This window comes from Moschus berezovskii, chromosome 10 (assembly GCF_049115385.1).
Source record: "Moschus berezovskii isolate FMDL1 chromosome 10, NW_MosBer_1.0, whole genome shotgun sequence".
Taxonomy (NCBI): domain Eukaryota; kingdom Metazoa; phylum Chordata; class Mammalia; order Artiodactyla; family Moschidae; genus Moschus; species Moschus berezovskii.
This window is the reverse complement of record NC_142469.1, coordinates 94,015,397-94,028,514: the sequence shown is the minus strand read 5'-3', so window position 1 is coordinate 94,028,514 and position 13,118 is coordinate 94,015,397. Positions and strand designations below refer to the sequence as shown.

The following is a 13,118-nucleotide window of genomic DNA, read 5'->3' as shown; positions in this document are numbered from 1 at the left end:
CACGCCGCCTGGCGTCCTCGCTCCCGGGGCGTCGCCCCGCGTGCGCTGGAGTCACCGAGGCCAGCCTTGGCACCGGAAGTGACCGTGGCGGGTGTGCCTTCAAAGTCTGGGCTACTTGAAGCAGCATCTGGGGCTCGTGACGGTTGGACCAGGCAGTGCTGGGTCCGTGAGCAGAGAGCAGGGTGGTTGGGGCAGGACAGGGCAGGGCCCTCCTTCCTCGCTGCCCGGAACCCCGCGCGGCCCTCCCCCTCCGCCCGGCAGTGGGCGGTTTCCCGAGAGCCTCTGCGCCGCAGGTGAGTGTCGCGCGGATCCCGGACCCCCGTGATCAGGTCTCGGAGGGACTCGGGAACCTGTGGTGCGATCCCCTGCGCATTCTGCTTGTGAGCCTGCCGGTGCCTGCGCCGAGGTGCTAGGTCCTCGCTGTTGTCGCTGACACCTGTGGCTTGGGCGGCGGTCCTCCCACCTGAGGAATCCTGTCTGGCCGGAGACTTTTGGGGGCCCTTGCCGATCCCATTCTAGGCCTGTGTCGCTGGCGACGTCTCCGGTCGACAAACCTGGTTTTATTTCTTCGCTTTTTTGACACGTTCCCCGCCCGAAACCCTCTCCCCTCAGGGGGGTTAAAAAAAAAGCAAAAGCCTTGACATCGGGGATTACATTCTGTTAGGTAGCTGTGATGTTGAGGACGTTATTTCTTATTTTGGAGCTGGGCATCCTACAGGAGGCTGACGACTCTGTTTGTTTCGAGTTGGTACCTTTTAGAAAAAGTATCCCTCGAAACTTTGTTTCATATTGTATACTATGTGGTGACAAAGTTAGAGATGGACGTGGATCCTAAATGCCTTGTGGGGGATAGACTCAAGCCCTCATTTACCCAAAAAGGATTTTCTCTTTTAAGTGCCAAGTGCCATTTTTGTATCAGTTACTAACTTCTGACAACACACTGCTGCACCTCTCTTTTGAAAGCACTCGTGTGTGTCTTCCTCTTTGAAATAAGACCCTTAGGTACTGCTGAGGACATTCTTAATATTTTAGAATGTGTGCGGTATATCTTTACCACATAGTCACAATGCTAGAACACCAAGGTATCAAGAAAGATTCTTGTGATGTTCATACGGGCCAAAATACCTCAGTGTGCAGTCCTGTTTTCTTTTCCAAAGGAGATGGTTTTTGTAATCAGTGAGTTCTCACACAAAGAAACAGTGGCAAAACTCTTTGTCTTGCATTATTAATACAAGTATTAACTTGTGACTTGTTTCATGCCTTAAAAAAATAAAGAGGTAGTGCCAATCAACGTGTTTTTTTATTCATGTTTTCCTTAATTTTCTTTCAATGCCAGTCAACTTTCCAACATTCTTAGACTATGAAAAGCTATATAAAGGTCCTTTATGGCATTAGTTATTCAAGTAGCTTTTACATTTTAAAGATTCAGTGCTAGATCCGTAGTCTACAATGGATTCTGCATCTTATTTTGAAACTGGTATCACAGTTCTGACAAATACTAAGGATTAGAGAATTTTCTGGAACAATGTTGAATTTTGGTTTACAATAATGGTTTGGGCTTGTTTGCTTTTTAGCTGCTTGACTGGTTTAAAAGATAGTGTGTCAAATCAGTATGGTCAATACTGATAACATGCTAAATAGGTTCTGCCTGTGGTATTTATATGGCTTGAATATGGCTTTTAATTTACTTTTTAATTTTTATATTCACTGATTTGTTCGAGGTAAACTGGAAGTTTACCAAATACATATATATGTTTTTGTTTTCTTGACCAGGTCTCTCTCGGTGCTTTTTTTGTAGTGATAACTTTTTTGTGTTTCTTGAGTATTTATCATATGATGATTATAAAGGTATGAATGTATGCCGTGCTATAATTGGTCATTGATCACTATTGTGCTTATTTGTAATCATCAGTGACTGATTGTAAAATTAGCATTATGGTTGCTTTCATATTCCAGAGATGAACATTCTGAAAATTGCTTCACAGTGTATTGTCACTGCTGAAGTTACACACACTCAGCTTACTGAAATGCCCTCAGGAAAATGCATAATTGAGCCTTATCTGTTTTTAATTTAGGACATTAGTTTTGCAGGTAAATATTTTTTAACATTGATACTGATTTTTTAGCCTGTGCTTAATAATGTTCTGCGCTTGTTTCCTTCTACTTAGCAAAGAAAAAAACTGAGGATAAATAAAATGATTTCAAGGTCTGTCTTATTTTTGTATTCAGTGCAATTCCTTGCACCTCAGTGTGTGTTCCATAATATTTCTTGAATGAATGACCTTTGCACATTACAGTAAAAACTGTAGTGAGAGTGGAACCCTGTCTAAGGTTCCTTTAAAAATTAAGTGGGCATGGTATCCTGTTTAGGTGTGGAATTGGGAAGGTCCAGTATTTGTTCTGGGGCAGAGAACAGAAATCTTCGAACTCAGGTATTTGGATCTGTAACCTTTTTCAATTTCTTTGAATGTTTCTTTCCCTAATACTGGAGGAGTAAAGATACTTTGTCTCTTTATAGAGATACTACTGAGAAGGAAATGGCAACCCACTCCAGTATTCTTGCCTGGAGAATCCCGTGGACAGAGGAGCCTGGTGGGCTGCTGTCCATGGGGTTACACAGAGTCGGACACGACTGAAGTGACTTAGCATGCGTGCGTGCATGCATTGGAGGAAGAAATGGCAACCCACCCCAGTATTCTTGCCTGGAGAATCCCAGGGACAGAGGAGCTTGGTGGGCTGCCGTCTGTGGGGTCGCACATGACTGAAGCGGCTTAGCAGCAGCAGAAATACTACACAACATCGCATCAAGTTTGGTAGAAATTTTGTTGTAATTCTGAGTTTTTAGTATTTAAAATAATTTGACTCTGTTGTTCAGTTGCTAAGTTTGTCTGACTCTTTGTGACCCCATGGACTGCAGCACGTCAGGCTTCCCTGTCCTTCACTGTCTCCCAGAGTTTGTTCAGACTCGTCTGTTAAGTCGATTATGCCATCCAATCATCTAATCCTCTGTCGTCCCCTTCTCCTCAGTTCAGTCGCTCAGTTGGGTCTGACTCTTTGCGACCTCGTGGACTGCAGCATGCCAGGCTTTCCTGTACATCACCAACTCTGGGATCCTACCCAAACTCACGTCCATTGCATCGCTGATGCCGTCCAGCCATCTCCTCCTCTGTCATCTCATTCTCCCACCTTCGCTCTTTCCGAGCATTAGGCTCTTTTCCAGTGAGTCGGTTCTTCTCACCAGGTGGCCAAAGGATTGGAGTTTCAGCTTCAGCATCTGTCCTTCCAGTTGATTTCATTTAGGATTAACTGGTTTGATCACCGTGCTGTCCTAGGGACTCAAAAGAATCTTCTTCAACACCACAGTTCAAAAGCCTCAATTCTTCAGGACTTAACCTTCTTTATGATCCAACTCTCAGATCCATACAGGAAGACTGGAAAAACCATAGCTTTGACTATACGGCAAACTCATGAGTTTGCTTTTTAATATGCTGTCTAGGTTTGCCTGGAGAATCCCAGGGGCCGCGGAGTCTGGTGGGCTGCCGTCTGTGGGATTGCACAGAGTCGGACATGACTGAAGTGACTTAGCAGCAGCAGGTTTGTCATGGCTTTTCTTCCAAGGAGCAAGTGTCTTTTAATTTCATGGCTTCAGTCACAGTCTGCAGTGATATTGGAGCCCAAGAAAATAAAATCTGTCACTGTTTCTACTTTTCCCATCTATTTGCTGTGAAGTGAATGGGACCAGATGCCATGATTTTAGTTTTCTGAATGCTTAGTTAAAGCCAGCTTTTTCACTCTCCTCTTTCACCCTCATCAGGAGGCTCTGTTACTTGAATTAAAATTTCATCTTACTTAGGTTAAATGAATGAATTTCGTCATAAGGTAAAAGAAATACTCAGGACATTTAAGCAAAAGGGTGGTTCTGACAGGAAGGATCATATAAAGGAAAAACTTATATTTTTTATCCAGGTTAAGCATGCATAACCTATACTTATGGTTATTTTTCTTTTTAATTACCTCTCTTTAAAAACCAGCAGTGTGTTTTTGGACAATCTCATTTTTATGATTTTACAATCTCATTTTCTATTAATTGAATCAATAGGTAGTGTTTTCAGTTCATTGTGGTTAAAGTTTGGTCTAAGGGCTAATCATTTCTTCAAGTATTGCCAGATACTGTGTCAGGTAGACCCAAATACTGTCTTCCTGAAGTGTAATTTTGGCAGTGATAAGGATATATTGTTGTTTATTCGCTAAGTCATATTCAACTCTTTGTGACCCTGTGGACTGTAGCCTGCCAGGTTCCTCTGTCTATGGGATCTCCCAGGCAAGAATGCTGGTGTGGGTTGCCATTTCCTCCTCCAGGGGATCTTTTTGACCCAGGGATCAAACTTGCATCTCCTGCATTGACAGGTGGATAGGATTCTTTACCACTGAGCCACCAGGGCTTCCCAGGTGGCTCAGTGGTAAAGAATCTGCCTGCCAATGCGGGGTCAGACATGACTGAGAATGCAGGCACAAACTAAGGATATATTCTTGGAAATTGAAGATTCCTGTAAACTTACCATGTTGGCATTCATTTGAGAAGAGTGTCTTAGACCTAGAGATGCTAAAAGAATTGGAAAGTTTATTTTTTGTCTGACAGTTTAGATTTTGAGTGGTATTTTGATTCATTTTCAGTAAATCCATCTTTTCTTTGATAACCAAGAATTTTTAGGTCATTTTTGATGTGGCCTTGGGTTGACTTTACATTTGTTTGTTAAGAACTGCCCATTCATTAACCACTTAGGAATTTTATCTGAGTAGAAAGAAGTATCCATAACACAGAACCTTCAAAGAAGGCCTAGAGTGACTTCTGTGAGCTTTGGGACAGTGAACCCTGGCCCTCAGAAGGACACAAGGGCAATAATTTAGATTTTTTTAAGTGAGGGGTGGAGTGGGTGGGGAGGATGAAAGAGCCAGTGTCTGTTAAGGGAGGAAAAGACATGCAAGTTTTGCTGAGCGTGCTTATCCAGATCAAGGATGTTCTGCCAGCAGCACGTCTTCCAACAGCTTCCAACAGGCCCCAGCTGTGCTCCTCTTGCATTGTTGCCCAGACTGGGTGTCACTCGAGGGCATATGTACCTTCAGAGCCAAGCCTCCCACAGTTGTAATAGGGATGAGTTGAGGATCAGGGAATGTGAGAGTGCTGAGGGTAAGAAGCTGGGCAAAGTTAAGAAATCTTAGTAGTTGGACAAAACCTGGCAGCACTCGTTCATTCAGAGATTTCCTGAGTGTCTGCTGCGTGAGAGGCCGCATGGTGCTGGGGCTATATCCATAAAATAACAGAGAGCCATGTCCCTGACCCAGAGCTTTTATCCAAGTGGAATATTATCTGTGGTCATGACTCCAGAAAGTCATGGGATTTTTTTTTTTTTCCTTTTGGACAGCAGATGATCAGTCTTGAATTACTTATAGAGTCAGTTTATAGCTGTATTGCTTCATAACAAATTACCTGAAAACTAAATGGCTTAAATCGGCAAGCATTTATTATCTCACAGTTTATTTGGTTAGGCTCTGGGCATAACTTCGCTGGGTGCTTCTGATTCAGAGTCTTTCACAGGCTGTAGTCAGGGTACCAGTCAAGGCTGCAGTTATCTCAAGGGTCGGCTGAGGGAAGATCCCCTTCCCCGCTCCCTCACGGCATCGTTGGCAGGATTCAGTGTCTCTGGACCATTGGACTAAGGGCCTCAGTTCCTCTGTTGCCCTTGGGCTTCCATCAGATCTTTGCCACATTAGCCTATGCATGGTCAACTCGCAGCATGGTAGCTGGGCTTCCTTTGGAGTGGTCCAGCCAGAGAGCAGAAGACGGTGAGCAAGGCAGAAGTCACAGTGTAATCTCAGAAATGACACTTCATTATTTTACAGGCTCACGTTCAGGAGGAGATGATTACGCAGGGGTCTGGACACCTGGAGGCAGAAGTCATTGAGAGCCATCTTTCAGGCTCTCTGTGATTATTGATGGATATAAGGCACTTCTTTTGTTGTAGTTATTTAACCCTAACCCTACCCTTCATCCTCTTTCTCCACTCATATTTCCCTATCTTACCCACTGTAGACACTGTAATGTATTTAATATGTGTTCTTGGATGTGTATGTATCCTTTGAAAAAGAGTGTTTTATATACCACATATAAACATAGCATATTTTTAAGTTTATAAAGTGGTATTGGGGGGTTAGACCTTGTTCTGTGTCTCAGTTTTGTTTTGTTTTTTCCACCCAACCCTGTATTTTTTGTTTTTGGGCCGAGCAGCATGTGGGATCCTAGTTCCCTAACTAGGGACTGAATCCCCAGGTCCTGGGCAGTAAGTTTCAAGTCCTAACCACTGGACTGCCAGGAAATTCCCTTAACCCTGTATTTTGATGATATTTCCATGTTGCTATTTGTCCATTTTCTTCATTGCTTCCATCTGCTACATAGTATTTGTTAGTGCATGCAACATACTTTCTTATCTTTTCCGTAGCAGGAAATAGATTACCTCCAACTACTGGATCACTACGAACAAAGCTAGTGGAGGTGATGGAATTCCAGTTGAGCTATTTCAAGTCTTGAAAGATGATGCAGTGAAAGTGCTGCACTCAATATGCCAGCAGATTTGGAAAACTCAGCAGTGGCCACAGGACTGGAAGAGGTCAGTCTTCATTCCAATCCCAAAGAAAGGCAATGCCAAAGAATGCTCAAACTACCGCACAATTGCACTCATTTCACACGCTAGTAAAGTCATGCTCAAAATTCTCCAAGCCAGGCTTCAGCAGTATGTAAACCGTGAACTCCCAGATGTTCAAGCAGGTTTTAGAAAAGGCAGAGGCACCAGAGATCAAATTGCCAACATCTGCTGGATCATGGAGAAAGCAAGAGAGTTTCAGAAAAACATCTATTTCTGCTTCATTGACTATGCCAAAGCCTTTGACTGTGTGGATCACAATAAACTGTGGAACATTCTGAAAGAGATGGGAATCCCAGACCACTTGACCTGCCTCTTGAGAAACCTATATGCAGGTCAGGAAGCAACAGAACTGGACATGGAACAACAGACTGGTTCCAAATAGGAAAAGGTGTACGTCAAGGTTGTATTTTGTCACCTTGCTTATTTAACTTATATGCAGAGTACATCATGAGGAACGCTGGGCTGGAAGAAGCACAAGCTGGAATCAAGATTGCTGGGAGAAATATCAATAACCTCAGATATGCAGATGACACTACCCTTATGGCAGAAAGTGAAGAGGAACTCAAAAGCCTCTTGATGAAAGTGAAAGAGGAGAGTGAAAAGGTTGGCTTGAAGCTCAACATTCAGAAAACAAAGATCATGGCATCTGGTCCCATCACTTCATGGGATATAGATGGAAAAACAGTGGAAACAGTGTCAGACTTTATTTTTTTGGGCTCCAAAATCACTGCAGATGCTGATTGCAGCCATGAAATTAAAAGACGCTTGCTCCTTGGAAGGAAAGTTATGACCAACCTTGATAGTATATTAAAAAGCAGAGACATTACTTTGCCAACCAAGGTCCGTCTAGTCAAGGCAATGGTTTTTCCCGTGGTCATGTATGGATGTGAGAGTTGGACTGTGAAGAAGGCTGATCGCCGAAGAATCGATGCTTTTGAAAAAACTGTGGTGTTGGAGAAGACTCTTGAGAGTCCCTTATACTGCAAGGAGATCCAACCAGTCCATTCTAAGGGAGATCAATCCTGGATGTTCATTGGAGGGACTGATGCTAAAGCTGAAACTGCAATACTTTGGCCACCTCATGCGATGAGTTGACTCACTGGAAAAGACTCTGATGCTGGGAAAGGTTGGGGGCGGGAGGAGAAGGGGACGACGGAGAATGAGATGGCTGGATGGCATCACCGACTCTGTGGACATGAGTTTGAGTGAACTCCGGGAGTTGGTGATGGACAGGGAGGCCTGGCGTGCTGTGATTCATGGGGTCGCGGAGAGTCGGACACGACTGAGCAACTGAACTGAACTGAACTACTGGATATCTCAAACAGTTTTGTCATTAACATCCAAAAACAAGTTCCTTTGTGGGTCTGTGTGAAACTTCGTCTGGAATATTTATAGAAAAGTAGGGTGGCAGCATCATAGTATAGCTGCATACATAATTTCTCTTAAATACGACCAGATCGCTCTCAAAATGATTGTAGGAGTTTATGCCTACAAATTGTATGTGAGGGGATGTCTTCTTCCCCAAATTCTTGCCAGTACTAATTTTTTTTTAATCTAGTAAATGTAAAAGAGGTCTCGCACACTTTATTTTCATTCTCCTATTACTAGTGTCTATACTTGTTAACCATTTGGGTTTCCCCTTCATAAATTGCTGTTTTTGTGCTACTCATTTTTGTATGAAGTTCTTTTGTCCATTAGTGTGAGGAATTATGAGGTGGATTTTCTGATCTTAGGTTATCCTCGCATTCCTGGGATAAACCTTCTTGATTGTGGAGTATATGTGTGTGTGTGTGCGCGTGTGCATGCATGTCCTTGGTGATACATTGTTAAATAGCTAATGTTTTATTTAAGATTACCACATCATGGTCTTAAGTGAAATAGGCTTTGTATTGTCCTTAGTTTTGAAAATTGAGGTGGTTGCTCCCTGGTGGCTCAGCAGGTAAAGAATCCACCTGCAGTGCAGGAGACACAGGAGATGTGGGTTCGATCCCTAGGTCAAGAAGATCCCCTGGAGAAGTGAATGGCAACCCACTCCAGTATTCTTGCCTGGAGAAGTCCATGAACAGAGGAGCCTGGCGGGCTACAGTCCATGGGGGTCACAAAGAGTCGGACACAACTGAGCGACTAACACTTTCACTTTCTACCTCATAAAAAGTTGATCAGTTTTCCCTTACTTTCTGGCCCAATATTTATGTCATTGAAATTATCTGCTGTCTGGAGGGTAGGTAAAAACCCACCTGTGAAAACCCCTTATCCATATATCCACAGCCTACAAAGTATAAAGACTATGCTTTATATGGTTTTTGTATATGGAAAGTTTCAGGGAAGGTGCAGTTAGCGTTTATTGAAGACCTACTCTTTGCCAAGTAGTGTGCTGGCTACTTTGAATAGTCATTTATTCCTTATAGTGCTACTCTTGGAAACATGGTTACTCGGGAAGTCCCTAGCAGTCCAGTGGGTAGGACTCTGCATTTTCAACACTGAGAGCCTAAGTTCAATCCCTGTTGGAGGAACTAAGATCCCACAAGTTGTGTGGTGTGGTTAAAAACAAAAAAGAAGTAGTAACAATCCCAATTTACAGATTTAAAAACTAAGGCTCAGAAAAGATAAAGGGCTTGACAAAGGTGGCAGGATTACAGTTCTATCAAGATTCTTCTAACATCAAAACATGTGTTTTCTCTGTTTCACACTGCCTTCCAAGAAAAGCATCTAACATTCTACATTTGTTCTGCAGATATTCCATAAGACTTGTATTTCATACACTGAAGTTACCAACTCAGATCTTTTCCTGCTCTCAGAGATTCAAGGTGGACAAGTGCCTTGAGATGAAGGCCCCCAGTCAAGTACCGGGGGACTTTAGAAGGGGGAGGGCTTATTCTGAACTGACAAGTTTGGAAGATAGACATACTGGGAAAATTGCTACTTCTCCGAGTGGGACTTTGACACATAGGTAGGGTTTGACTGTGGGAACTAAGAAATTTCTCTGAAGGAGTGGAAATTATAAGGAAATGTACAGAGATAGAAAATGTAGTGTGTGTGAAAGCAAGCTTCTTCAGGGATCCTTGGAAAGTATGCTTTTAAAAAACTCTTTGTCATTTTTAAAAGACTTAATATGAAATGTTTCTTTCTTTTTTAGCTTGTAACTGAGCATGAGTCTTCTTATGATTAGTGAGAATGTAAAGTTGGCCCGTGAATATGCATTGCTGGGAAATTATGACTCTGCAATGGTCTATTATCAGGGAGTTCTTGACCAAATGAACAAGTATCTGTACTCAGTCAAAGATACATACCTCCAGCAGAAATGGCAACAGGTAAGATTCGTGACTGCTGTTTGTTTCAGTGGTTTAAAATACTCAGATTTAAATAGTGCTTTTGCAGCTATGCATTAAGACTGTATAATTTATTATATGGATTTGTATATAATGTTACTTAAAACAATGTGTCATATTCCCCATCTTCAGTATGATGAATTCTACTCATTTATTCTAATTTTTGGAGTCTAATAGGAATGGTTTTGAAATTTTTTTCTAGATCACATTTTGACCTGGTAAAATTAGAATTGACTTTATTAAGCCATTGTTGAAACTGCAGATGACACCTGAATCTCACATGTACCATATTCCCTATACAACATCATAAATCAGACCATACTTGAATCCCATGTGAGGAGTTTTAGCCACTGAGCAGTAGAAACTTGTGTGCTTGCTGAGTTGCTTCAGTTATGTCCGACTCTGCGAGCCCATGGACTGTAGCTCACCAGGCTTCTCTATCCATGGAATTCTCCAGGCAGGAATACTGGAGTGGGTTGCCATGCCCTCCTCCAGGGGATCTTCCCGACCTAGGGATGGAACCCAAGTCTCCTGCGGCTCCTACATTGCAGGCGGGTTCTTTATCACTGAGCCATGAGGGAAGAAATTTATAGGTAGAAACTATAGAACTTAACGTCCAGTTGGATGTGTCAGTTGTAATAAGGTTCAACAATGTCCCAGGAAAGAAATGTTATAGAAATTAATAGTCTTTTTGAGCTGATCTTCTAGAGAAAATATTACCCCCAAGTTCTACTAAACTGCCTTTTTAATAATATTCTATATTTGTCCTTAATTTCTTTAAAAGAGAAATAGTCTATCTCTTTGAACTTATTAACCTCTTTCCTTAAATCTGCCTCTTCGTATTTTACATTAGAAGGGGAAAATATTTTGTAAAATGTCTTAAATTTGCCACTGAAAGACTTTTAAGACCTTTTGTTCTTAGGCCAGCAACTTTTTAAGAAGTCTAAAGTTTTATAAGAATATTTAAATTGGAAATTCCCTAGCTGTCCAGTAGAAATATTCCACATTTCCACCATAGGGGACACAAGTTCAATCCCTTTTGTGGGAACCTGAAAGGTATGTGCTATGGCCAAAAATAAATATAAATAAAAGATTGAGTATATTTTTTAAAATCTTTATTGAATTTGTTACAACATTGCTTCCATTTTATGTTTTGATTTTTTGGCCCCAAAGCGTGTAGGATCTTAGCTCCCCAACCAGGGACTGAACCTGCACCCCTGCACCCCCTACATTGGAAAGTGAAGTCTTAACCACTGGACCACCAGGGAAATGCCAAGATTAAATGTGTTTTTTTAAAAAAAAAAGAGAAAAAGGATAGTTAAATCATTTAGTTTTAAAACCAAACATTGCTAGTTTCATTTCTTTCATATATATATATATATATATATCATTTTAAAGTTGTAAAGGCAGCTTTTTTTAAAAAAAATATATAGGTTGTATGTAAATTGAGCCATTTATCTTCTGAAGCTTTATTTTTCAACCTGTGGGATGCAGTACATTAGTGAATTGTGAAATTAGTCAGTTCTGATGAGCGTTTTTAAAGTCAGTTAAGTAGCATAAGAACCATCAAAGCACAACTTGCAGAAGTAATATGCACTTGACTTATAATGCACATCGTTATAAGTGAGTAACAATGACCTAATTAGGCCAGAACACTTAATTCATTTTATCAGAATTAATTTTGTAATGAAAAATAAAGAATTTATGAACAATTATAAAATTTCATCAAAACATTTTGGTATGATTTCCTGGATGTCTGATGTCAAAATGGAGGCTTCTAGCATTCTTAATAAATGGCCCAACTTAATTTGGCAGTGATTTATTAGTTATAGAAACTTAAAGAACCATATTCTCCTTTGCAATCAGGTTTGGCAGGAAATAAATGTGGAAGCGAAACATGTTAAGGATATCATGAAAACACTAGAGAGCTTTAAACTAGACAGCACTCCATTAAAAGCCGCACAACACGAGCTTCCAGCATCTGAGGGAGAAGTCTGGTCCTTGCCTGTACCTGCCGAACGAAGGTAAGTGGAAACTCTTTAAGGAACAAACTGACACAGAGAACTGATAGCATTCTGTCTAAGAGGAGAACTGAGGGGCTGAGAGACAGGAATGGGAGAAGATTTGTGTTTTTAAATATCGTTTGTAACTTAAATTGTGTATTGTGTGATTCTGTGACCCATTTCAGTAAATGAAATTTAGGTAGACGTATTCTCTTGTGAATGAGCTCAAAGTAGTAGAGATACCCCTTATGGAAGGAACATGGGGATGGAGATTGAAATATCTGGACTGTAAGTCTATCTTTGCCACTATCTGTAGCTTTGGGAAAAGCATATAACCATTCTAGACCTCAGATTTTGTTATGTAAAGTGTGGGAATTAGACTAAAACAGTAGTTCTCAAAAAACTATTCACAGAACACTGCTATTTATCAAGCTACAGTACTTCTAAAATTGAAAAGTAGGCTTTTTAGTTAACAGGAAAAAAAGATACAATGTTCTCAATTATAGGTTTTATTCTGACATTTTTATTTTCCAAATTCCTATTACCTGGTGCCAGAAAGTGAACGATTAGTGAAAGTTTATATTTACTGAAATGCTTAAAAGAGCCAATTATGCTTAGTTCCACTGCATATTTTTTTAACTGACAGGAGTGCGAGTGGATGTCGTATATCTATTTTACTCACACAATAGATTTCCTAGTTTGTATTGTATGTTTAAATATATTAGTGTATAATAGCGGAGAAGGCAATGGCAACCCACTCCAGTACTCTTGCCTGGAAAATCCCAGGGACGGAGGAGCCTGGTGGGCTGCAGTCCATGGGGTCACACAGAGTTGGACACAACTGAGCGACTTAGCAGCAGCAGCAGCATATAATAGCATTCTACAAAGAACAGTAACTTTCAGTTTCTTTGCCCCTTAACCAGTTTGAGAGCCTTGCATTAAAACATTGCTCAGGTGCTTTTTAGATGTTTAAGATTCTATCATTGCAACTGTTACTCCTTGACTGTATTTTATGCTGCTGCTGCTGCTGCTAAGTCACTTCAGTCGTGTCCGACTCTGTGTGACCCCATAGATGGAAGCCCACC

General features: G+C 41.3%; 1 protein-coding gene across 2 annotated transcripts in view; it reads left to right on the top strand.

Annotated features, from left to right (window-relative positions):
* The window catches only part of KATNA1 (katanin catalytic subunit A1), a 36,584-nt gene continuing 23,466 nt past the window's right edge, over window positions 1-13,118 (top strand). Inside the window, exons 1-4 of one of the 2 annotated variants that reach the window (XM_055432965.2) lie at window positions 1-293; window positions 3,497-3,594; window positions 9,838-10,012; window positions 11,897-12,054. In XM_055432965.2, the coding sequence (XP_055288940.1) occupies window positions 9,851-10,012; window positions 11,897-12,054 (320 nt within the window). In that variant the 5' untranslated portion in view covers window positions 1-293; window positions 3,497-3,594; window positions 9,838-9,850. The remainder of the gene's footprint in view (window positions 294-3,496; window positions 3,595-9,837; window positions 10,013-11,896; window positions 12,055-13,118) is intronic. The other variant, XM_055432964.2, reaches the window with a different exon arrangement.